This window comes from Thunnus maccoyii, chromosome 5 (genome assembly GCF_910596095.1).
Source record: "Thunnus maccoyii chromosome 5, fThuMac1.1, whole genome shotgun sequence".
NCBI lineage: Eukaryota > Metazoa > Chordata > Actinopteri > Scombriformes > Scombridae > Thunnus > Thunnus maccoyii.
Genome location: NC_056537.1, coordinates 33,078,904 through 33,106,035, shown reverse-complemented (window position 1 = coordinate 33,106,035; position 27,132 = coordinate 33,078,904). Strand labels below are relative to the sequence as shown.

General features: G+C 36.8%; 2 protein-coding genes across 5 annotated transcripts in view; one reads left to right on the top strand and one right to left on the bottom strand.

Annotated features, from left to right (window-relative positions):
- LOC121897731 (synaptic vesicle glycoprotein 2B-like) overlaps positions 1-5,897 on the top strand; it is a 70,802-nt gene extending 64,905 nt beyond the window's left edge. For all 4 annotated transcript variants that reach the window (XM_042412429.1, XM_042412430.1, XM_042412432.1 and 1 more), the window contains one exon: positions 126-5,897. In XM_042412429.1, coding sequence (XP_042268363.1) covers positions 126-309 — 184 coding nt within the window. In that variant the 3' untranslated portion in view covers positions 310-5,897. The remainder of the gene's footprint in view (positions 1-125) is intronic.
- Positions 5,898-7,103: 1,206 nt separating this feature from the next.
- On the bottom strand, positions 7,104-26,889 carry LOC121898033 (aminopeptidase Ey-like). The gene is made up of 23 exons (XM_042412908.1): positions 26,741-26,889; positions 24,330-24,427; positions 20,408-20,524; positions 19,508-19,694; positions 19,263-19,405; positions 17,943-18,079; positions 17,558-17,684; positions 16,752-16,906; positions 16,535-16,648; positions 15,100-15,243; positions 14,294-14,359; positions 14,088-14,153; positions 13,519-13,691; positions 13,140-13,219; positions 12,825-12,955; positions 12,614-12,669; positions 11,604-11,751; positions 11,306-11,397; positions 10,232-10,342; positions 9,981-10,148; positions 9,680-9,820; positions 8,505-8,586; positions 7,104-7,750 (listed from the first exon to the last, which is right to left on the bottom strand). Exons 1-23 carry the CDS (start codon positions 26,881-26,883, stop codon positions 7,586-7,588), a joined length of 2,844 nt encoding a protein of 947 aa, XP_042268842.1. The 5' UTR covers positions 26,884-26,889; the 3' UTR covers positions 7,104-7,585.
- Between the last annotated feature and the right edge of the window lie 243 nt (positions 26,890-27,132).

Genomic DNA, 27,132 nt, shown 5'->3' with positions numbered 1-27,132 from the left:
ACAATGCGAAACAAGTCTGTTTTAGTGTGCAAACTGATATAAAATTTGCAAATCTGACAAAAAAGCCATGTTTAAAGATCTTTAAGAATGGTCGTTAAAAGCCGTATCTTGCTTCTGTCTCCCAGGGCCACAGCGTTCGGTGTGCTGAATGCTCTCTGTAAGCTGGCGGCGGTACTCGGTAGCTCTATCTTTGCCAGCTTTGTGGGCATCACCAAAGCCATCCCCATCCTCCTGTCTTTCACTGCACTGGTGTGCGGCGGCCTGGTGGCCCTCAGACTGCCTGACACACGAGAGAAAATCCTCCAGTGAGGTCATGTGAGATGCAGTGCAGGGGGTGGGGGGGGTGGGATAAGGGGATTAAGAGGCCAAAATATATTTGCTTAATGTTGGAACCTGTTTGAGTTACAACTGAATTTGACTTCACTTTGCATTTGAGAGAAAGCAAGAATGGAAATAACTCACACCTATTAAATGTAAAATGCCAAGCTCATTTTTTTTTCTTTTTATTAACTGTGTAAAACATATTTATTTTGTGAAGGTTTCAGAGAGGAGCGGTCGATCATTTCACTAAGGATGGGATGTGGGGGGGGGTTTAGGTGTAAACAAGTTTCAGTGTTCAGAAATGATTTCTGTTGAAAAAAGTGTGATCCTTGAATAACACAATGAATCTATTAAGACACTAGATGATGATGATGTGAGGATTAAATCACATGATCTAACTGGTTATAATTTCCTCTGCTCCTTGTATTTCTACCACCAGTGACATGCATGATGGGAAATAATGTCAGATACTGGCTACATGTTGGAAAATTCTTTCTGTGGCTTTTTTAAGGCTTTCCAGCAACTTTAGCAAATATCTGAGTCTATAAAATGGTTGGCTCTTCTACAAATCAGCCTGAATGTTGAAAAAGTGAAAGAGGCCGTTAAGTTTGGAATTCTCTGACGTTTCCTTCTACTTGTTCTTGTAATGTTGTGACTTTACAGCTGTGGCCAACTAATGACTGCATTCAGCTTGTCCAGTTGTCAGCAATTTGTCGTTTTGTCTTCTAGTTCTGGTTTGAGCTTAGTCACGTCTGACTGATGATATCTGTAGCTGTGCCATCTCATTTTCATGATTTTATTTTTGAATTATTTGGGAAATTTAGGGAAGTTAAAGCCAAATGAAATTGTAATTGTCTTCACATTTTAAGTAAGGAAATATAAACTTATAATGACACTGAATTGTGGCTACTGTTTCTGGAAATATTAGTGGAAACTCTGGGCGGGCGTTTCCCATGGCAACACTTGTACTTCCCCTTTTTTTCATAGTTTTGTTTAGTGATATAATATATCTGCTCCTTTACAACATTCAACATTTTGGAGGACCCAGTGTGCTGTTAAGTTTTTATTTCACTTAGACAGTGGAAAGTAGTTACTGTTGCCGAAAGAGTTTAAGAATCTATCCTAAAGGAGCCATTCAAATTATTTTGTGCAATTTTCTTCTGAGTAAAAATTTCCCCTGCAACTGGTAACCTGAATTCCATGGTTTTTGCAGTGCCATTTCACTAGCAGTTTCTGACTTCTCATTGCATCAAACTAATAGAGAGGTTTAATATACATGAATACTGCAGTAGTATTACTTGAAATGAAACAACTACTCGTGTGTGTACTGAGATCCAATAGTCTGTCCTATGTGCTGTATGTTGTGTATGAACACCGTCTCCTCTAGTCTGTAGCTCAGTCTGAAGTTGATCTCCTCCTTTCCTCAGCACAGGGAAACTACTTTCTCATTTTGCTGGACTTGCACAGACATAATATGTCTCAGTAAAACTGTGTGTACATTTGCTTTTCTGTCTTCAGCAGATGTACATTATAGACAAAACCACCATAGATAACATTAGGTCTGTTGAGTGTGTTAATGTAACCCTGTCTCTTTCCTTTTTAATAACTGTTACCTTCCCCCTCATTGTCCCACTGTCACTTGTCCTTGGCCTGAAATGAGTAATGGCATTATTGCACCACCCTGTGGAGGAAACTAACCATCACTGTTGGTTTGGCATCCTGTTTGCATGTACAATATGAATCCTGCAGTGGGACCACATACTGCCTTCCTTGTTTGAAAATGATGATGAAAATGCTTGTGAATGGAGATCAATGGTATACTGATATATACAAACATGACTTCATGAAAGCATCTGCCATTTGTCATGTAAAGTCAGCCGTCTGTGGTTAGAAGTCCAAGTGGAAGACAACAAAATTAACCGATGCAATTCATGAACTGAACAAGAAAATTGATAAATTGCCTTGTGCTCTCAGTCATAAAGTCAAAGGGAAATTGATTTAATCACTGAAGCTCAGCAAACACCAGATTTCCCATTGTTCCTGTTGACAGCAGGCTCAGTGAATAAAGTTTGTGCACATGTGTGGTTTTTGATTGGCCTTTAAAAAACTGACAGCAGTAGTAAAAATGACTGAGGTAGAGCTGAATGTGGTTGACAGATAACAACTGTTTTGATAATTGATGATTTCAGGCATTTATAAAGTAAAAACTTCAAACGTTAGCTGTTTTGCTCTGTTATGTATCATTGTAAATTTTGAATTTGATATTTAGGGTTTTTGGCTGTTGGTGACTGGTTGTGATGGGCATTTGTTATTACATTTGCCATTTTATTGAGTACCTAAATTAATATATAAGAAAATAGTGAAATACCTTACATGATAAATGGCAGTTTTGGGTACATGATGAATGAAAGCCAGTTTGTAACCATCAGCTGTGAAATCGAAGTGCATTTGAATTGGCTGTCACTTTGTAATTTATTAACCTCATCAGTGTTCATCATTTCACAATCCTTTTCATCACTTTAGCTTTGATTAGTTTGTTTGTTGATGTCCACCACAATGAACAAAATGGCTGTTCTGCAAATCACATCAAGCCTAATCTGTTCACTTCACGTCATATCAAATAAGTCAACAAGTCCGTTCCCTTCAAAAAAAAAAAATCTTCTGACTTGTTTTCAGTTATAGGCAGTTTCATATTTTTTATCATCACCACTCAGATTTTGCCCGGATTTACTCTTTTGCTTGTTTCAAAAATCATCTCATCACTTTCTCTATCAACACTCTCAAAAGCTAAACTCAAACCACATACAGTACAGAACAGTACTTAATGAGTTCATTGTTTTCTTTTTCTTGTACAGTTTAATGTTGAAAATGTATTTATTACAAAGGGTTTTGTGCTGCGACTGGTTGTGTAAATGATGCATGTTTGTCTAATGTTTTCTCTTGGCTATGTTTCAATGTGTCTTCAACATAGTGTGTATGTTTAAAACTGTCTGGGTCCAAAAAAAGAAAGGAACAGCTGCACAGATAAATAAAGCATCAATGGTTGGATTTCCACTCTGCATGTGACACAAAGCTGATATTGTGTCAACAGTGAGAGCGCTTGACTGTGTTCAGTGTCTTCCAAAGAGAGTCATTTCTATTTGAACCGAGCATATTCTGTTACTGACCGCATGAGGCAGATTTCAACCTCAGTCTCCCTCTGCTGCGTCTGCTTTGCTTTGATCATACTTTGGCTGTGATCTTGGAGCTGAAAAGGTTTTTTACTGTAGGATGAGAATCTCCTTTGATAGATTGTTGCTTTTTTTTTCTTTCATCTCTTTATTTTTATGAGATACACATTCATAAGCTGTTTCCTGTCTTGTGCGCCAGCAAAAATGTGCATTTGTAACAGTTCAAGAGAGCGGGAATGAATCTCTTTCATCAGTGATAAGAAAAACCTAAATGGGTGTAGTGTGGGTGGTGGGTCAAAAGAATAAAAAGAAAACAATGCAGTTTTGTAAAATTGCTTGTCTAGTTGAGGCTGAATTGTTGAACATGTCTGTGTCTAAAGGTGTTGGGTGTTGGCAGCAGTGTTTGAGTTTTCTTCTAACTAAGAATCAAACAGCAGCTCTTTGTGGAGCTTCTTTGACAATATGATTAAAAATGCTCTACCTTGAAATGAAAATTCTAGTATATTTATATAGCCATTCATCATGAAAATGGCTCAGAAGACTTAACATAGAAAGAGGCAATAAATAATTAATTATCACAGAACATAACAATATTAGACGTTCAATGATGGTGTATTCATATTTGTGATTTTCTTATTAATCACACTTGATTACTATTCACTTGTCAAATTTTCACAATATTTCTCCCTCAGCCAAATGCAATGTCTTGAATCAAACGTATTTTGGAGAAGGTTCTATAGAGACATGCAGTAGTTAGCATCCTAGATTTCACATACCATCTGTCAAAATGGTTATGCATGGGAGTAAAGCATCAGTTATTATGTCAAAAACAACTTAGATTTCAGAAAATATGTATATTGTAATAATTCAAAAGCAAAGGTGCAAGTGGCAGAGTGATGTGATTACTGTTGGGCAAGTTACTTGCAAAAAGTAACTCATTACTTGAAACTCAATTACATTAATAGACTTATGACTTAACAGCTGAAATGAGTTACAAAATGTGTTACATTGCTTCCTTTACTCAGCCCAGCTCCTTAGAGGTGCCTTCCAACAACTCTAAAGCTGCTACACCCACAGGTCTCATTTTCTGTATTTAATAAATGTAGAGATAGAAACCAGGGTTCACACACCCTCCAGCTATGAACAAAACCAGCTGATTTCTGATTGTAGGCTTACCAATGGATAACGTTATCAAGACAGCTAAGAAGATACTCTGTAAATAAGACAACTTTGAAGTTACCTGGTATTGTTTTGTAGTTCGTCCTCCTTAGAATAGTGCTTCCCTGTGTGTTGTTGGGGTTAGGTCTTAGGTTAGGTTTTGCAGAGATTACTGGGGTTAGGACGAAGGTTAGATATAGGTTAAGGAAAGGGGAAACAAAGCAATGGAGAAACAGACTCCACTGCAGCACCAGACAATCTGTGCACTGAACATGGTAAGAGAGCAAACAAGCCGAGCTCCAACATGTTGAAGTGATGGAGAGGTAGTTACTGTAATGTCAATTTCAAATTGTAATCTCTGACACCACCCTTTACTGAAAAAGTAACCACATTTCTATAAAATGTTAACGAGTAATATGCTCCTGCCCAACACCGTGTGAGACAAGACAGTCCTTGCATAACAATACAGTCCGTGCGTAACAACCTTTCCCCCTCTTTTTTTTTAAATGTAAATTTTATTTACATTTTTAAAAAAAACCTTTTTACTGCTTGCAATATTGCCAATGTGTTATTATAAAACATAAACCTATTTTAAAAATCTCTCATTTGACTCAAAGTTTCAAAGCTTTAACTAACAGTTTACCTGAAGAGATGTCTCAGACTGCTGGTAACTGAGACTTTGCTGCTCTGTGGAAAGTTGTACCACTACTATAATAAGGCATTTGCAACATGTGAGTTTTCCTTTTATATCCCAGTTGAGAGAAGATTCTGTTCTCTTGCACTGTAACATCCCAAATCAAGTTTTAAGAATGAGCAAAAGCTTTGCTGCAGTCCTCACTATTTCTGCTACAGTGCCATCTGCAGGATTTTCATTTGACCCAGACCTCATGGTTGAGATGTTCAAACTGACAAACCACAAAGCCTATTTAGAAATTTCTCTTAATGATCAACTATCCACTCCAATCACCAAAACTAGTACTGGATGGGTCAGTACGGCTAGAAAGCCCAAATCTGTTAGTGTAAGATTATCTTTAAAAGTCTTGATAGTAATGTTTGTTTTAGTTTGGTTGATGCATTATCATGGCTCCAATAATCACAATGAAATGGCTTATGAATAGTATGTTTTTGATTTATTCACGTCTTTATTTGGACCTGTTGTCTGTCTGGCACCACTGTAAAAAAAGAAAAAGCCATAATTTGTTCTTTGTTTAAATATTTTGTATTTTGAATCATTGTATTTCTTTTCATTGATGGAGGAGAGTTTCTTCTGTGCAAAATGTTTTATGGTTTGATTTGATTTCTGTTTGTTACCTGTGTGTATTTGTGGCTGTGACAAATCAGACCAATAAAATGAGTTCATCAATGCACTAACATGCGTCTGCTTCCATGGTTTGCCTACAGTTTAGAGGTATTTACTGACCATCAACAGCTAGCTTAACATTAGCCCCAGTGACTGTATTAAGTCCCCTCCTCTCTCTGAAGCTACTTTGTTCTCACAGCCTCCAATGATTCCTGGATATTGCCTTGCCAGTGGCTAACGTTAGCCAGCTAAGAAGCCAAAGCATGCGTAAGAAAACTTTGGAGTTGCCTGGAATCACATTTCTCCTCCTCAGGTGGCAGCTTACCTTGTCCGCACACTTCCAGCCTCCACGTTAGCACCAGTCTGTTCAGCGAGACCAAAATGATATGATGATAAAACTGTGCACACAACTATGTTTTGTCAAAGTTAATAAGTTAGCTTAGCTAAGCTAACCTTTGGGTTAGTTCAAACCATACATACAGTATCCAATTTCTGAAAGTGGGCCCAATGGGGTAATAAACACAAACAAACACTTTAGCCTGATAAGATCACTTATAGATCAATTTGGAGGTAAAACTGAAAGAGAGCAAGCATGTAATGTCGCAAGTAAAAAACACAAGCAATCAAACAATCAGATACTTTATAGTAGGTGTTAAACAAATCTGTAATTACACAAAATTATTTGGAAAACAACTTTCTGTCTCAGCTATGACCTACTGTATGTGCAGACAATTTTCCTGAACAATGGAAGATTATATGCGACATAACATATACTTATTTTTTACCAACAAATGTCAGTGTCAGTGAATCAGAAAAAAGTGATCATCTGACCAGTCGTGTTTTTTTGCTCCATTGGGCCTATTTCTAGTGATGTTATCATGTTCTGCAAGCTCAGCATTTACTTTGGTGAGTACAAGTTTCATAAATAACAGAACTGATGACTCAAGCTGTTAACATAAAGCCCAAGTAGTAAACCATAGTATTCCTTTAAAATAACCAGGTTTACTTTCTTTATGATGCTAAAACAAATTTCCAATACATACTTTCTTGCATGCATGCATGCATCAGATGAAATACACAATTTATTAAGATCTGAAACATAGAAAATTGTAAAAGCAGAAATCTCTTTTTTGAAGGAAGTATATGTACCAAGTTTGCTCCCAGATAGAGCATGAGGATTTCATGGAGATGTATTCAAGCTATACTGTTGAAAAGGTTGATAACAGCACAGCCAGTTTTGTTGATTTTCAGATGTTTAAGGGTTTATTAAAACTGGACCGGACAGTATAATCACTGTTACAATAACATTTTGAGGACTATATTTCAACATGTAGTAGATTTTACAGTATCTCCTGGACATATTTCTTTGAAAAAGATGCACAAAAGAGGTTAAAAATTGAAAGTTTTCAAGTGAGATTCCAGTGCAGAAATAGAGGCTGATATACTTCCTCCTACGACTCAGGACTCGGTCTTAGGAGGAAGTTCTCATCCCCTGATGAGAAGCAACTCTGGTTGCTTCTCAATAGGAGTTTGTGCATTTGTTTTATTGTTCTTTTTGTTCACAATGAAAAACATGAAAACACTTTTGATCTGTGAGATGAGTCACAACTCCTAGCTCTATCTTCCTGACTGTGTATTAGCCCATCTGACGTCCAGTCTGGCTGGTGAACCAGTCCAGGATCTCACGTTTGTTCTGCTGCAGCCAGTTGATGTTGGCTCTGGTGCTCTCTAACGCCTGCTCCACAGCCAGAGTAGCTGAGCCAAACCCTGCTGCACTGTGCTCCTCCACAAACTCCTCCAGCTGCCAGAGGACACATGGGGAAACAGTTCAGACTACAGATTGACATTCATAGGCTAACAAGTAATTTATCTTAAAGGGGACAACTCATGCTTTTTGTGATTATCTGTCATTTTTACACTGTTTTATGCCGGATGTCTATTTTAAACATGGTCGAAGTTACAAAACTTACGTCAAAAATGATGCCTTCAAATCAAAAGCCCAGGCCTCCTTATGCAAAATTACATCTACTTCCCCATCAAACTGATGTTAGATCATTCGCACATGCCCACAAACAGCTATAAATTTTGTGGCCTTTGTTACTAAGGTTGTTCCACAGGTTGTTTGCATTGTCCACTTGCATATTTTCAGCGAGAATATGTATGAATATATTTGAGAAATTTATATTTGGTAAAGAGTAAAGAGTAGTGAAATCCTACTACTATTGTTTGTTTACATAGTCTCTGAAGCTGGCAGAACTCTGCTGAGAGGCAGCTTCCGTGGCCTGGCCAATCATCTGGCTCATCAGGAGGGGTGCCTTAAAGGGACAGGAGCTAAAATGGCCTGTTTCAGACAGAAGCTGAACTGAGGGGTTCCATATATGACAAGTATAAGATAAATAAGGAGTTTTTGAACTGTAAATCATGCAAAGATTTACGATTCAAAAACTCCTTATTTCATTCCAGTAGAGCCCCAAAATAAAATTGTAAACCTGGGAATGTGCATGATGTGTGCCCTTTAGGTGAACTAGGAAAATATTTAATTGTGGTGGACATACCTGTTGTAGTTCAGCAGTTGTAGAGAACCTTGCTGTGACTCCACTGATAATAGAGGCAAAGGAGATGGAACCCACCCCGTATCTGGAAAAATATAAACTCAAGTCAAACAAGAGAGTAAAACAGACTTTCAAGAGGCTTGAGGTTAACCTGACCATCACCTGCCTGCACCCTTGCCCGATCAATTACTAGTATATTTACCGTGCCACTGTCTCTCTCCATTGGCCAGATTGTCGAATGTAGATGTCCAGCCTTTGCCCCGCCTGCTTTCTTATGATTTTTGCCTATTTTTGTTTTTTGCTCGACTACTCCCTTGTTTGTCTTCACTGACTACCAACCATGTTTTTAGCTATGGTAGCAGCATGGCTCAAGGGATGGTAATGTCGGTCTGTCAGTGGGTCAGTCCACCACTTTGGGCCAGACTGAAATTTCTCAACAACTATTAAATGTATTTCCATTAGATTTTGTACAGACATTCATGGTCCCCAAAGGATGAATCTGACGTTGGTGATCCCCTGACTTTTCCTATACCACCAACAGCAAGTTGACATTTTTGGTTCAGAGTGAAATATATTGACAAATATTAGGTGAATAGCCATGACATTTTGCACAGACATACTGTATATGCCCCCGCCAGGATGAAATCTAATGACTTAAGTGATCCTCTGATTTTTCTACAAGTGCCAACATTTTTGTTTTTTGGGATTGCCATGAAATTCGATTCAGACATTCATGGTCCCCGAGGGATGATTTGTAAAGACTTTGGACCTCCCTCGACCTGCCATCTCGCAGGTCGAGGGAGGTCCAAATTTCTAATTATCCATTACTTACATGACAGAATACCTGCACCACAAATAACATTCCCATCAGCCTCAGCTCTACATAAAGTTTAGTGCTAATTAGCCAATGTTAGCATGCCAACATGCTAAATTAAGACAGCATTATACCTGATATAGAGCAACATAGAGTTATCCTTGTGAGCATGTTAGCATGCTGATGTTAGCATTTAGATCAAAGCACTGCTGGCATGGCTGTAGACTCTTAGTCTTGTTGAACAAAGGCCAAAGAAGCTGCTTTTTACCTTACCTGCTCTACCTCAGCATCCTTTGGAACCACATTACAACTCACCCCAAAATTGCCACACCCATGTATTTATCACCTTGAATATAATACTCACTGTGTGAACATGTATTTCCACTGTGCCCTGACAAAGTCCCAAGCCAGACTCTGTCCCACTCTGTTGCTGGCGACAGATGTGATGACTGAGGAGACGTCCTGCTTACGTATCATATTTGAGTTTAAGGTGTAGGAGAGATACCTGGACAGCCAGAAAAGACAGATATGACACAAATAACTGAGTATAAACAGACAAGCTTGTACTTTGTCCAGCATTTCCTTTTTTTCCATTACCTAACTTCTTTATTACATTCCTGCACTACCTTCCTGATCTTTTTAAAGGAAAGACAACACACACACACCTTTCCAGCAGTTGTGTGTTGTTTGTACAGGCCAGTGCAGACATAATTTTGCTGGCCTCACTGGCTGAAGAAGCATTCTTAAACTGGGACCAGCCAAACTTCCATTCTGCCTCATCACCTGCTGCCATGGCACTGCAGTACACTGCAGAACGCAGGTTGGGATTGATCCTGGCAACAAAATCAGATTGAATTGAATGATTATCATAAAACAAAAAAGTATGTTAAAATAAAGGGCATTATCAAAGACTAACAAATTATGTTGAGGGTTGTCCATCCATTGTTTGAACCATGTGGTGGTCAGGTTTTGGCATTCTGTTACTCCAGTCTTGCAGGCCATACGGACAGCATTCACCTGGTTATACCTGCAGGAGAGACAAACATGGTCAGTGGTAACTTAAGTTCTCAGCTTCTCAAATACATCTGTGTGTGGTAAAATTATGTCCTACTTGAAAGTTGTGGGTCATCTTGGGTGTTGAAAAAGTAAGAATTAAAGCTTTGAAATCAATAGAGCAATATAGTACATTCAGTATATAGTATTTTCTTTTAAAGAAAGGTCTTGAGCCATACTATGGGTATACTATGCTAGGTGTAGTGTAGTATGCCATAACATGGCATACACTATAGTTTAGTATAGTATTGCATAGTGTGTACCATAGCATATAACAGTATCACACAGTATATAGTATATCACATAGTATAGTATTAGTATTATAGCATATAGTGTGTATTATAGCATGTAGCGCAGCAGAGCTGAGAATAGCATAGCATAGTATAGTATGGGATAGCATAGCATATGTGTAACACAGCATATAGCATAGAATATCATAGCATATAGTATTGTGTGATATAGCATATAGCACAGCATAGAATAGTATAGTATAGGATAGAATAACAAACTATAGCATAGCATATATTTTGTAACAGTATGTAGCACAGCATAGCATAACAGAGAATAGCATGTGGTATGGTACTGTATATTAGTATACTATTCGCAAATATTGTCTGGGCCATAGTGAATAATGGAAATAATCGTCTTTAAAATGTATACTGACTATTTGCATTCTCCAAAGACTTGCAACAATTCTAGAGAGGTTCAAACCCTGCTAATAATATGAAAATCTTGATCTCAAAAGTTTTGCTCTGCCAAATCACAAAGTGACAAATTGTAAAAATCTTGACCTAATTCAATTTTCCTGTGGAGGACTAGAGGCTTCAAAATCACACACAGATGTTACAGGTAATGTCAGTGATTAATTTTTTTATGTAATTTCAGTGCTTTTTTGTTCGGTGTGTATTACATCGTGTATCTGGGTGAGTATACTCACTGGTCAGTGTGTCTGTCTGGAACACGGGTCCAGTCAGATGTCATATTCTTAAAATATAGGAAGAGGGGAGTCACCAGCTTCTTCATGTAGTCCTGAAAGTGTTACAGACAGGAGAGTAAAGGACACTTGTTTGTCTGTAGACAATGCTTTGCCTCCTAATGGCCACCAGGGGGCATACAGACAACAATGGGTCTGACTGAAGGGTCCATGAGCTGCTTTGCTGCCAGGTGCTAAAAAAAATCCTCCTAAACCTAAACTTCAGTCTTTGTCACAGACATTCACAGATAATGTCCTGTACCTGCATAGGCTGATAGACTTCAGTTCGATCCAGCATGAGATAATAATAGTGCAGGTTGTCCAGAGCAGACTGCCAGGGCATGTACTCAGTCTCCATAGACAGAAAGGAGGTTGTCCTCAGAGCAAGAGTGGTGGAGACCAGCTGAGCCCTGCAGACAGAGCAGACACATGGTCTTGATTATTTAATATAAAGTTCGCCCTTTTGATTTTAATGACTCCATGAACTTTCATCTTGCTCCCTCAAAAGACTACTCCACTGATTTAGCATTGCACTCCTATAACATTGTCGGACTCATAATGAACAGGTTTTTTTTAAATCAATGCAGCAGAGTCGGAGCTATTGTCTTTTTTATTCCAGGTTTTATACCTTTTCAAAACCTGATTCCCACATTACCCACTGCTGACATTTTAAGTTGGAGATTATGGTGTGTTAAGCTAGTAGCAGCTAATATAGTCTGGAGCTGCTAGCCTCCAGCAGAGATGATTAGTGAACTACAGAGGTCTGGTAACATCACTTCTGTCAGATTTGTTTCATTTTCAAACTTGTAGTCTTCAGCCCCAACCGACGCTGACTCAAGTGACATCACTTGAGGACATTTATCAGATTTCACACAGCTGCCTCTGGAAACACAAAGGGCTTGTTTACCTGAAAACACACGCTGATGTGGAAAGTCAGTGGAGTTCTCCTTTAATGATATTCGATAAAGATTTCATTTTGGCCCCACTACTAGTTATGCTTTAAGAATAGAAAAAATGTTCATGTCTTGTTTATATTTTCAATCTTGTTTAGCTGTTTAGCCCTTTTGATATTTCAGAACATTTTCTTTTGTATGGCAGGTATGTTCAGTGTTTCCTGGATCAGGTCTTTTCTGTCATTAACAATGATAACATGTAATAAGACGTTGCTTTGGTTTTATTTGGGTTCTAACTCACAGACACTAATGAGTCCAAGCATCTAAACTGAGTTAAGTGAAAGTGCAGGAAAATCTCCAGGTGGATAAAGTTACCTACCTGGCCAGATTGAAAGCATCATCCACAAGCTGGGCTCTGTTTATCAGTGGTATAACCTGCACAACAGATTTTGTGTCAAACATGATATGAAATACAAACAATTGCTATATAATCTGTTAAGAAATAAAAAAAGAAATGAGGAGAGAATGAAGACTTAAGGAACAACAAATTTGGTCCTCCATCCATCAGACTCTAACATCTCACTGTGTACCTGGTGCTCTGCATTAAGCTGAGTGAGGAGTCTTTCCCAGTTCCCCAGGTCATAGTTTACTCGGTAATAACCAGTCACATTGATATTAGCTAGAACCCACAAATCACCACTCCTCATCTCCACGTTTATAGCTGAGAGAGAAAAGACAGCGTGAGATAGAAAATGGGTATCCAGGTGCAATTATTTATCATACGGTAGCAAACAAAATCATGTTTGTAAAACATATGTTTTAATCATGGTATTTTGCAAACTTCTTATATAAAAGGTTGGTCCTTGCCATGTTTTACATATGTATTAATCCATATTACTTCATACCTGTCTCTTCCATAAGCCACCAGACATCTCCCTGGACCTCACTGGACTTCATCCACCTAACAGGAATCAGCCACTCATAGCTGTGGAGGAGGAAATGCATTTAACATTTATTCATGACTGAGGCAAGTGAGGGAGGACAGCAGGTAGCAGATAGAAGAGGAAGAAAAGACAAATACGTATCTCTATATATTAAGACATATTTCAAGGAAATCAAAATCAATTCATTGTAGTCCAAACACCCGTTCATGCTGGTTCTAAAAATGATGTGTTTGTCTGAGTCACTATAAGTAATGTAACTCAGGATGACTACTTTTGAGGAGAAGAAAATTCCTTCAGATATCTATATCTTGCCGTGAAATTCTGTAGCAGTGTTGCGTACTTGTAAGGTGATTCAACTGTGATGTTGGACTCTGGGTCCAGCAGAAAGTGCTTCTGGGATACCTCTCCTGTGACAGTATCAATGGTAACTACAGGGAAGCCCATCTGAAGCACCCAACGGTTCATGATGTCATGAACTGGATGAGGAAGGGATACATTATTGGCTTTCACCACCTGTTGACAAAGGTGAAAATAATCTACAAAGTCAAACATTTTCATTTATGTATCTAGTTTAGAAAATTTGTGTTACATTTAAACATAACCTACAGAGTCACTATGGCAGTACAGCATATACTACTTGCAAAAGTAGAAAAAAAACATGGTTAATGTAACCTAGCCTCTGAACTCCTTTCCTCCATCAAAAGGAACTCACAAAAAATGGCCCTTGTGACCTTTATTATCTGGCCTTTGCCATCAGGAGTTATACTCATGTATCACTATATGCAGATGATACAGTTTTGTTTTTAATAAATGTTGCACAGTCACTACCAGCTCTGACAGATCTATTAAAATCATTTCACGCCTTCTCTAGGTATGACATTAATAACATAAAGTCAAACTCCATCTTACCATTTCTAGATTTTCCCACAAGTCATTCCCTACTGTGTTACTGTAGGCAAAGCGGTTGAGGTATCTCTGGGGACAAAAGAAAACACAATGCTATGAATCATAAACATGAATCAGTTTGTCCCTGATTCATCTCAGCAGGGTGTTTAAGGCCAAACCAAAATGTACATATAATGTTTGTTTGTCTAAAAATAAATTAAGAAACATACATTGAGTCCTTGGACAAAGACGGGCTCTGAGAGGAAATCGGACAACATCCTCAACACTGCTGCACCCTGAGGAGACACAGAGACACACACAGGCAATGGATCAGGACAAAAGAGTTTAAAATAATGGTAAGTGCATATTTAATGTACATGTTTATGGAGTGGGATATATTTAAAAAAGTAATGATAATAATTGAAATATATAAGATGATCTTGTTATTGCCTTTGTACTAGGGATGCATGACATTATTTGCACGTTATCGGTATCGGCCGAAAAAAGCTCTAAAATGAAATATCGGCATCGGCGAATTCTGGTGAATTCTGCCAATTATGAGAGGCTGATATGTCGCCATCTCCTCCGCCACCTCGGCTGACAGGATGTACCACTCTGTTTGGAAAAAAAAACTTCTTCTTTTTGGTTTATAATGGCGGTTGGCAACCAGCATATTAGGTGCATTACCGCCACCTTCTGCTCAGGAGTGTGAACCAGAGATTAATCCTACACATTAATCCTGTCTGTCTAATAAACTCAAAGAAAACTGTACTGCTCCACCCACTTAGCAGGTTCATTAAAGTTTTAATGCTGAGCTCCTGAACTCCAGTCTTCCTAAATTCTTCCTTCATATATTGTCTTTCTTGATCATACTTAGTACAATCTATGCTTGCATGTGTAATAGTCTCCTCAGCCAGCTGGAAAAAAATATGTACATATATCAGTATAGGCATCGGCAATCGGCCACAATGAGTTGGAAATATCGGCATATCAGATATCAGCAAAAAATCCAATATCGTGCATCCCTACTGTGTACCTTGCTGTATGAGATGGCGTCAAATTGCTCAATGATCTGATCTGGCAAAATTATACTGTCCTCTTTAGAAGACAAAGGATGAGAGGAGGTCAAGGCATCCACTGCAAAGACCCTGTGCACATCATCAAGTACAATCAAGTCTTTCTGGAACAAACAGACACAGAAATATATTTAAATAGTTATTATTCTTTTTGTATATGAGCTGATAAAAAATGGATTCATAGAAGAATAAGTTAATAAATACAACCATCAATACACCATGTTCTTTTCTTTAGTATAAATGCAATAACTCTCCACTTGAGACCAAATGATGACTCAGCAAGGCTGATATATTGACAGATATTAGCTTATCACAGATATATTGCTATTGGTATATATGTCTGTCAACAAATATGACAAAATGGCATTGCAGAAAAGCCAAAGACATGTGTGATGTAATTTAAAAACAGTGTCTCCATTACACTATTTGTCCATCAGAGAGCACTGACTAGTTTATTTTATAACTGTAACATGTCCTGCTCAGTTCGTATCTCAGTCCCTATTTTTCATAAACCTAGTTTAAGGGATTGTCAAAAATGTTAATGTAACATTTGAGTATTGGCTCATATTATTAGTTAATAATAATTTAATTTAATTTAATTTAAATAAAACATTTTCTTCTTGAAAACTCTCAAATAGTAGTATCAGTATCAGCTTCAAAAATTCAGTATCAGTCAGGCAATACTGTGGCTATGTACAGTTCTAATTCAGCCACTATTTAAATAACGATAGTGCATGGATCAAACCAGGAAGTTCTAAACATGCTTGATAAACAAATGAGGAGTGAGGGAGGGAAATTCAAACTAAGGAGAATGTGGATGTTACAGTAGTAAAATGCAAGCTAGTGTGTGTTCTGGCAAGGGAATTCAATATTGATACCAGGGAAATGTAATAGTGGAAAATGAGATCTGGCATACAATCATGACATGTCATTACCAGCTGGGAAGAGTACCAACGGTCAAAATTTTGATGAAATGAAAAACCATTGAAAATTTTGTACAGCGTTTAACTATTTCAAATTGTATGGTTTATTATGGCAGAGATGCGGTAACATTTTACTTTCCAATTTTTTATATGATTTTCAAAATGTGCAAACCAAAGTGTGTATGAGTCTATATAAGTTGTGTGTATAAGCATAAAGAATATTGTATATACACATATGGACACATTAAAACACTGACATATGAGTACATTTTTATGCATAAAAGGAAAAAAATACATAAATTCAAGATTTAACTTTTTAATTAATATAAATATAATATTAATATAAAATGAATAACACATTACTGGTCAACAGAAAACAGTAGTAGTAAGGAAGAGGGCAGGGTATTCATGTATTGTGGGTGGCTAATGAATTGAATATGGCAACAGACAAAGACTGAGATGAAGTCCTCACCACGTTCCATTTAGGTTCAGCCCTGTCTGCTCCCAGATAAGACACATATGAAGCAAAGCCTTCATTCAGCCAGACCTCGTTCCACCATCTCAGAGTCACCAGGTTACCAAACCACTGCAACACAGAATGTAACCACATCAGTCAGTCAGTTTACTAATCAGCCAATAAATCATTTCATAGTCATCAGGTCATAGTCACAATATAAAATTCAGTGCACCATGTGTGCCAGTTCATGAGCAATGATGGTGGCAGTGGTCTCTTTGTTTCTGTTGGAGGAGGTCACAGGGTCATAGAGCAGGTTGGTTTCTCTGTATGTCACCAAACCCCAATTCTCCATCGCCCCAAAATAGAAGTCTGGCAGAGCAATTTGATCTGTGAGGCAGAGAGCAAGTTTAATGCAGGTCAAAGGAACTGAACTAAAGAGAGTGAAGCACTGAAAAATAATCAACTGTCAACTATAATGTCAACTATAATAAAAACAAATTATTTTCACAGCAGTACTGTGATAAGCTTGTGACTAAAACAATCACACTTCCCCTGCAGCAATCACCCTCAGCCTTGGCAACATCATCATATAGCTATGTTATATGTTTGTGTACCACTATTATTTACCATACTAGTCTTTTCTTGACAGAAGAAATCCAGTATTAATGGTGTGTCTGAATTATCAGCAGACTGTGTTTAACTAAACCCATTTTTTTATTTTATCACTTTTTGTGCTTATCATTATGTTTTTTGGTCTTTTCTTTACTTTTCAATGCTTGTTTATGATTTTCTTTGTCCTTGCTGAGTCACATTACTTTACAGTTTCTTTTCCCAAGTGAGAAATCAGGATCTGTCTGTGTGACATAACAGGTGTGTATAATTCAAGACTCTTCAAACAACAGAATGGAAATAGTCAAAAAGATGTGTGTGAAATGGGCAGTCACACAAAACAGTAGCTGCATAGGTGAGCAGAAAACAAGTCACAACAATGGTCAGCCAACACTGACCAGGCCTCAGATGAGTATAAAGCAGCCTGACCTGACTTGCTCAGAGGGTAGGAGATGTTGTAGTACAGCTGAAAAAAGTCCAGTATGGGTCCAGTCACATTGAGGGCGTAGTCTCCCTGTCCCTGCTCAATCGCCTTCCTGCGAGCCCAGATACGGATCTGAACACATAACAGCAAACACTTACATGTATTATGTATTATTATGTATTATCAATATCAGGATATATACACACAAGGTGCAATTTGTGAAAAAAACATTGGGGGGGGGGGGGGGGCTGTTACAGTAACATTTATAAAAGAATTATGAGCTTTAATAAAGCAATTACGGAACTTGAACTTGACGACTGCATTTGCAGGTATATTTTCATCCATTTTTTAAAATTTAATTCACCAAGTAGTGCAATAATCAACATTTACCAGAGTGTCTCCTTGTGTAGCACTCAGGTGTGTGTAGTCAGAGATAATGATGGCCAGTAGATATGTGGACATTCTCTTGGTGGGCTCAAACCTGGTCTGTGTCACTGTTACTGCATCAATAGTAGTGTTAACAATATCTGAAAAGAGCACAAACACACAGTTAGATGAATGCTAAACAGTGGGTTACAAATGAATGTGATTTAGATTTTTAGAAAAGGTTTTAGGAAAGTTATAAATGATCCTCACTAGTCTCTGTTACAGAGTATATACTGAACATGTTCCCTCATGGGTTTGATTTTATTCTCTTTCTCTGTATTCCCACTTGGATCATTTCATTCTAGACAGTATTTTCACTTATAGCAATATTGATCTTATTGATCTCTCACTGGCAGTTGCTTGCAAACTCTCATTTAATCTTATACTGACTGTGGCAGCTGTCTGTAGCTTCTTTCCAGAGCTCTCCATCATCAAAATTTCACACAAGGATCATTTAGGTTTAATGAATGAATGAATGAATGATCTTTATTGTACTCAGGTACAATGAAATTTCAGATGACGTCTCCCGAAATAAAACAAATAAACAAAGAGGCAATACCAGAAAAAAGCAGTAATTTTAATCTATTAGTGTGTATTTTGACAATAGTAGAATACTATATTTTATGTCTTGATATTGTCTTTTCTTGTGAAGCGCTTTGAGACTTCTGCTCTAGAAAAGTGCTATACAGTATGAATAAATCTAGAGCCGCAAGGATAAAACGATTAGTCGATCAACAGGAAATTAATCAGCAACTAGTTAATTGATTAATTGTCTTAGTCACTTTTCAAACAAAAATGCCAAATGTTCTCTGGTTTCAGTTGCTTAAATGTGAAGATTTTCTGCTTTTCTTCATCAAGCATGACAGTAAATTGAATATATTTTGGTTTTGGACTCTTGGCTGGACAAAACAAGCAAATTGAAGACATCACCACGGACGTGGGGAAAAATATTGACTATTTTAATATTTTATAGACTAAATGACTTATGGATTAATCAAGTAAATAATCTGCAGATTAATAGTTAGTATCATGTCAATTATTTGTATTCATTTGATGAAATACACATTTATTCAGGAATATGCACCAGGAATACGCATGTCCTTTTGGGGCCCCTGAGGTAGTTTCCTGCTTTGCTTGCTTGGATATAGATACTGAATTCTCTGAAATGCATATGGCTGGTTATGGAATTTGCAAGCTGTTTATCTGGTTTGCATCTGGTTTAATAATTCTAACTGTGTGTTTCTGCAAATACAACATGTTGTTATACATGTAAACCGCACCAACCTCTTTCCATGCCGTTGGACAGGGCTACAGTCCCTGGGGGATGGATGAGAGTGATGTGGAAAACAGCTTTCATAGCTGGCTCATCAAAACAAGGAAAGGTCTTTCTGGCATATGTTGGATGCATCTGAGAGGTGGCAACAATCCTGAGAATGAGTGAAACATTCTGAACACAAATACTAACTGAAGTGATCTCACCACAGCACATCTACATATAGAAATAGACAAAGAGAGAATAAAGAGCTTACTTTCTGACTCCATCCTCATCATATTCACTCCTGTAAAAGCCGGCTAAGTCATCAGCTAGTTCTCCAGTGAACTCAGTGTACAGCTGATATTTCTGTTGTTGATTTAAATTACCATTCAGCTGGATAACCAGGTATTGCGTCTCAGGCTGCAACCAGGAGGACTTAATGCCGGGAGCGGACCCACCACCTGGCCAACGAATAGAAGTAAGGGATCAGAAAAAAAGACAGAAACAAGCCATTCTACAAACAGTAACTTAAGACTTCACAAAACAGAAGCTTTTCAGGGCTTTCACCCTACTCCTACTCCTAAATGCCTAAGTCCTAAAAAGGGAATTTATTAGTATTTCATTTGAATATTAGTTTGATTATTAATGCTTTGCTGTTTTTTAATATCCATATCCATATCCATCACAAGTTGTTCATTTTAAAACCAGCATGAAGCAGCTTTTATATGACATATATAGGACATAAAATGTGGTTAAAAAATGATTGAAACTGAAATTAAACTGCTCTCTAGGAGAGATCAGTGCATATTTCCCCCCGCCTCCCTCGCTCATTTATTTAAAGTAGGTCAGACTTGAAGTCTGACTGAAGAACTATAAAGAAATTCAAAACATCTATAAGTTTTGTCTTTTATTTTGTTTATTTTGCAGCTGTGACTGTTTTATGCAGAAGACAAGAACATACTGTAGATGTGCTCAATAATCATTAATGGAAAATAATATTGTCTGTGTTTGTGAAAAGCTTATATTGTATCTCGACTTGTACTGTGTCTCTCACAAGTTTACTTTACTCCGTCTTAAGACTTTTTCTCCCTCTTAGTGTGCATGGGGGTGTGTGTGTGTGCGTGTGTGTGCGTGTGTGTGTGTGTGTGTGTGTGTGTGTACATGTACACTGTACCTGAAGCGATGAGCGTGGCAATGTGTGTGTTCTCCTGCACAGTGTAGTTGAGTTTGTTGGAGTGGATCAGGATTAGATCTGTTTCTGTCGCACACTCAAACTCCACAGTGGATTTACCTGATGGATGTATGGAGAACAGCACAGACATGAATCCTGGATAATGCATCTTGTTCAAAGATGAATAAAACCCCCCCAAAAAACAAAAGCCAAATGAGGATGAGCTCTAACAAACAATATGTAATAAATAGTAATGCATAATTAAGAATAATGAATAATTCAAGAAAAAAGCAGAATCATTTCTAAATACTGCACATATGGAGCAGGTAGTTTACGTACACCTGCATTACATTACTTTTTTTTTTACTTTTTACTTTTATTTTATGCTGGACAAAAAAAATTACTGATCAATGATAATAAAATAAATGCTCAAATGAAGAAGTAAATCAATAAAAATGTAATCAACAAATCTAAAAATAAAAATAAATAAAAACTTAATACAAAGTTAAGCCATTACATGAAAACAGTTGTGAATAAATGCTGGTAATTAATCAGGAGATAAATTAATAAAAGTGTTTTTTATTTATTTATACAAATGTACATGTACTTATTTGTGTTTTGTTACATTTATGTTTTTATTTATAAGTGTATTTCTCCAATTTTTTTAACAGTATTTCCATTTCATTCAGGGTCCGTTGGGTAAACCAGGCAGGAGCACTAAATTAAAGACTTTTGAAGTATTTATTTATTATTAACTAACATTTATGTATTGATCCATTCAATTATGCATGTAATTACTGTCTTTATTTCAGCATTCATGTATATTTTTTACTTTTTATGTATTAAAATGTTTGTTCATATTAATTTTTGTATTTCTTTACTGATTGTTAAAGATCCCTTCCAGACATGTTTTAAGACGTATATGAAATAGTTCAGTGCTTTCAAAAAAAAAAAATAATAATTTGGCGATTTCTATCTATAGGACATTCCATTCAATATAAAGTGTCCACTGTTTTTTTCTATCTTATATATTGTACTATCCGGTACTCTATTATCTCATCATCTCTACATTGTCTGTAATGTTTAAAAGAGCTGCTGTGAACAGTATTATATCATTATACTCCACAAGCAGGGTCATTCTGCCTCCAAAACTCCTCAAAAGCAACACAGAGAAGGCCTATCATTATGTATGCCTATCATTTACACAGAAGGATTACAGGACAACAAGCAATGTTAGATAAACCTCTGGAACTCATTGTCTTTTCTGGGCCAACAGCACCAGCTTGTGGTGCTTATCTGTCAGTAATGAGGTGGAACAAACCCTGTCCTGTTAATGCTCTCTGACCTCATCTGAACCCCCAAATGGTCTTAAATTATGTTTATGTATGACTCAAACATATTTGATATTTGTATGTGTCAATGGCTCAGATATTTGTCTATATATGATGGAATTATTTTTATTTTGTTTGTTTGTTTGATTGTTTTACATGGTATATGTGAGAGTTAATTGCATTATTTGTTACCTCTTGCATTTCTATTATTTTACTTATTTCTACCAGTGAAAATAGCAGGGGACAAGTAAAGTTTGGCTTTTTTTGCAGAATGAGGTAGCTAATAGTATAATAAGCAGTAAATGTATTTATTTGTATTAATTACAAGAATAATGCAACTTGTGAATAATGTGAGATGATTTGCAGAGTGCAGGCAGCTTAACTAGGGATAATATACTGAAGAATGTGAAGATCTCAGTTAACAGCTGAACATAGATTAATGGCAGTGGGTTGCCAGGTTTACCATTTTCATTTAAAATGTGGCTAGTTAAAATGTAATGCTATTCAACATGATAATTGCATGTGTTCCTAAAAACTTCATAGACTAATCGATTTTTGCAGGTAATAAACAACCTGGCAACTACTAGCATGCGTCGGTTAGCACATTCAGCTGTATACTGAAAGGTTGGTGGTTTGAGGCCAGCCAGGGACCAAAGCTCTAAAATAACGAATAATAAGCATTGTTTAAAAGATATTATTATATGTGTATGTTTTTTATTTTATAATGAAGTAATTAATAATTAATCAGGACATCTGACAGTTTCTGTAATGAATATAAATACATACAGATAACAAATAGCCTACTTTAATAAAATAAATAAAATGTTTTTTAATGATAGAACAGTTTCTAACAGCTTTGCTTCGCACTTTGGTCACAATTCATTAGCCCTTTAATGTGAAGGATGAAAAATGATTTATTTATCAAAACTGAATACTGAAAAATATATATACAGTATATAGTAATTAATAAATAAATTAAAACTGAAAAGCATACACATATGAATAATGAATAAAATATGAATAAAACATTTGAATGAATGAATAAATAATAGTCCATTTTTAGCAATGGAGAAGTAAATAATAATAATAATAATTATTATTATTTCCCAATTAATTTCCAATATTTATTTATGCATTCACTTCATCTTTTATGAATTTGTTTTTCATTCATATTCATCTACTCATTCATATGTTTATTTTTATTGTTGAATATGTCGTTTTTCATCCTGCATTTCATAGTTCACATGTAAACAATATACAGCACCTTTACATATATTGTTTACATGTTTTGTTACATATATATTGTTCATTTGTGAAACACCAGTAGGCTACAAATGTACAGTATGCTCTTCATAGGGCCCATGTCAACCAATAAACCATCATTGCTCTCTCATTTTTCTTAAAGAAAGGTCTTTTTTGATTTTTTTAAAATATTCACTGTGAAAAATCGACTTCTAGCAAATCACTTGGTGTTTGAGCTGTAAAATTTAGCGGACTCATTTCTCTGGTATTCCTGGAACAAGAGGAACTCTAATTGTAACAACTGGAGTCATAAATTCTTAGAAGATTTTATTGCAAAGACTGAGTGACAGTGACAGTTTATGTGGAGTAGATGTCGTACATGTGTTGCAAGGTTGTCATTTTTTCCCACATCAGTCAGTAATAAAACATTCAGTATTTTATTACATGTTTACAGAATGGGGAAAAAAGATGTTTTGACAGTTATCCAGTGAGGAACAGACACATACGTAAATGGTCAGCCTCAGTCTAAACGATGCTCCATCTCCAACAGAGACAACACAGCAAAAACAACACAGTAAAAACTGCCACACAGTCACAGAATATAGATACAAATATGAAGAGTACCTAAGACCAAAATAAATATTAAAAACTGCTTATAAAATGCAAAAAATACAGAACTTTTTAAAATAACCATAAACTATTAAAATCCTAAGTTATCCCTCTCAAGTATAAGCTTCTAAGATTTTTTTTGAAAAGCCTTTTTGCCCAGTCAGGACCACTTAAAACCAATCCATCGTTGAATTTTTGGCCTCATAAATGTCCACTGGGTGTTTTACATTTCCATTTTATAATGGAATTCCTGTGTTATATGATTAAACATTTGTTTCACCAGTTTATATGGTTTGCAAATGCAAGCCACCACACCCTGATGGGTCTCATTAGGTTTAAGTTGTTGTTAAATGCAAACAAAATTATTTTATTTTTTGTTTAAAATTACAGTGTGTTCAGCATTTACTGCTGAGCATATGGACAGAACCCCCAAGTACATGTCTTTAGGAAACCTCAATATACCAGAAGACAGTGCAGCTACCACACATGTGCAGTGAATAAGAAGTGCAATTCACTTCCCTTAAGTGGAAAAGAACTCTCTGCTTTATGCTCATATTGTCTTGATTGCTGTTGTTGTTATAACTGACAGGAGGAAGTCAGATGGCGCCACTCTCTCTTTACATTGTCTGAGAAAAGTGGGTACACCAAATAATAAACTACAACAACTCATAAAGTGGATTACAGTATACATGCATACATTACGTACACACAGTCCCATGTGTGGGGCTGTTGCTGTGACTCACCTGTGAAAATGTAGAGGCCGGTGTTTGGGTCAGGGCTGAGACGAGGCCACAGAGTGATGTTGTAGGATTCAGGGACTAAAGCAGTGGGGAGACGGTACCTGAGGGAGATACGTACATGGATTATTAAATGAAATAATCTTGTTCTTTCAGGACTAACTATAATGTGTAAAGTAGTACTGGGTGATGTGAAAAAGAAATGAGAAACATAAGGCCTAATAAAATCTGCTATCATCATTCTTATATCAAATTTGATCGATTGCATTGTGGGATTGTTAGCAGAACGTTGTGTGCAAGTCATGGGTTGTGTCTGAAATCAGTCCCTATTACTGCACTTGTCTGTGTCCGAATGCTGAGAGTGTAAATATATCCTCTACATAGTGCCCTCAAAAATTGGTGTCTAAGCCTATCACATTCAGCTGTTGTGGTTACCACTTGCTCATCTCCCCTTGCTTCTCTTTATTCACCCAAATGTGTATTTCCTTGCTTCAGTAGATGACAATAATGGCTACAAGCAAATGGTACTAAATCAAGGCTTGACATTCCCTGGATGTCACAAACCCTACGTCACTATTGTTGTTCTGTCTGAGGAGCTGACTCCTCTCAAGCTCCACACACTGCTGTTTCACAGTAACCTTCATTAAGAAATAAATCTGCCCTATCAGGCCTGTTACTTATACTCATAAACACTGCAGAATTTACACAGTTCTTCTTTATGTGGGCATCAATAAATCAATATGATGCAAATGAGCCAGATTTATCCAGTCCATATGCATTACATTGCACTGCATCGGAATCAGAATCAGAACCTGCTTTATTGCCAAGTAGGTAATCAGATTACATATGAGGAATTTGACTGTAACTTTACCTTGTATCATAATTCACAATATTTTTTAAATAAAATCCCAGTTTGATTTTAGTAATATATATGATAAATAATACATATTCTGTGTAAGTCTTTATTCACATTTACAAATCATCATCATCCCCAACTAAAATTCCCAACAGGTTTTCCAACCTAAATGACAGAATAGGTCATTTGTCTTTGCTTTCCAAAATGACCATTATGAATGTTTTCTGATCTACAGTAAGATTGTGGCAGTGGTGTAAAGTAACTAAGTACATTTACTCAAGTACTGTAATTAAGCACATAATTAAGGTACTTGTACTTTACTTGAGTACTTCCATTTTATACTACTTTATACTTCTACCCCACTACATTTCAGAGGTACAGTGTCTATACTGTGCCTGTGCATAATATTGTGCATAATATACACAAAAGTAAAAGTAATCCTTAATAATACGAAAAAGAAAGAAAGAAAGAAATTTACAATAAAAAAATATGTAAAATATTCTAGGTGAGAAGAGCCGCTGCAGGTTTAAATTTGAAATTGAAAACAATTAAATGAAATGTACAAAATATTGACCAGGATTGCCGATGTTCATCATGTAAACAGTATGTGCTGTGTGCAATCATTATCATTATTATTATTATTATTACTATTATAGAAGTTGTTAATACAATGCACCATGTTAGAGCAAAGATCTTCCCCCCACCCCTCCCCCCGCAATATCCAGTAATCTTCTAGATTACATAGTATGATGTTATGCCAAGTATTATTTAGCAAGCTGACCCATCAGGCAGTAAAGGGTGTTGCACAATATAAAATGCACAAAATATTATAAATTGTTATAAAAAAGTGTGCACGGAATCCTTTTCCTCACGATCGACAAATTTTGAACACTGGGACAGGTGTGATTGTTAGTGCAGGACAGCAGACAGTCAACAGATGATACCTCAGATTATTGCAATTGGATATAAAGACTCATAAATGAAATGAGTGTAATAGGCATTTTTTTACAACAGACATTTCAATTTGTCATAGTAGGAAAAGCAGCAACAGTGAGTCGACATGCACAAAACCAGGACCCTGAAGTTATGATTTACACCTGTGCTGTTCCTACTGTGACATGTCAAAATGCCTTCGGAGAAAAAGGCCTGTTGTGTCACCATAGTAACATATCAAGGCACACCTAATCATTTTGCTTTCAAATGTAATAAAGTTTATTTGAAAGTAATATGCACAATTTAAAAACCACTTTGTAGGGCAGCTCTCTGCTCTCTCATGTGTAGTCATGGGGAAATATTGATGCCAATGGGAAAGAGCTTCCAGAGCAGCTGAGGTTTGGACATTGTACATTTGTGTGTCTTTCATTCATTTAAGAATTGTAGTCTGTGTTTCACTAACAAGGATTAAATTAAACCAAGATTAGAATGTTGATCCAGGATTATTTCTAACTCATATTGCACCATTGATCACTATCCTGTGAGATACGTTGGATCTGTAGAGCAGCAATATGTATCTCCCTTCAAGGACGCAGATCTGTTAATATGTAAAATGTCAATATCCTACCTGTCCCAAGGAGCTGTGACATCATCACCATTGTCTCCTCCTGCCAGGGCAATAGTCCACAACGTGACAATGGTTGCCACGGCAACTAGGGCTAAGACCACGAACAGAATGCACAGCTTGCTGACTCGGCAGTTTTTCCCCATGGCCTAACAAACAGCAGCTGACAGAAGTTCCACAGATAGATCCAGACTGAATGAATGAGAGGAAAGTGTCCCACTACTAAGTATGCCTGCTTCTCTTAGTCAGATCTCATGCAGAATGACAAACACCAGTGATTGCCAGCATTTAACTACAACAGCCCCCCCCCCCCCCCCCCCGGTTCCTCTATAATCAAGCTCTCTCACTATTTGGAATAAATGGATGATATATTATGACAGAACAGCTGTCATGGT

What these genes read in the sequence shown, in the direction of transcription:
- LOC121898033 (XM_042412908.1), bottom strand. Translation starts at nt 26,883, where the DNA reads ATGGGGAAAAACTGCCGAGTCAGCAAGCTGTGCATTCTGTTCGTGGTC. An exon ending in GATGAGGATGGAGTCAGAAA is followed by an intron (nt 19,406 to 19,507) that starts GTAAGCTCTTTA and finishes ACTCATTCTCAG; the next exon opens with GATTGTTGCCACCTCTCAGA. An exon ending in TCTTTGTCCAAGGACTCAAT is followed by an intron (nt 14,154 to 14,293) that starts GTATGTTTCTTA and finishes TTTTGTCCCCAG; the next exon opens with AGATACCTCAACCGCTTTGC.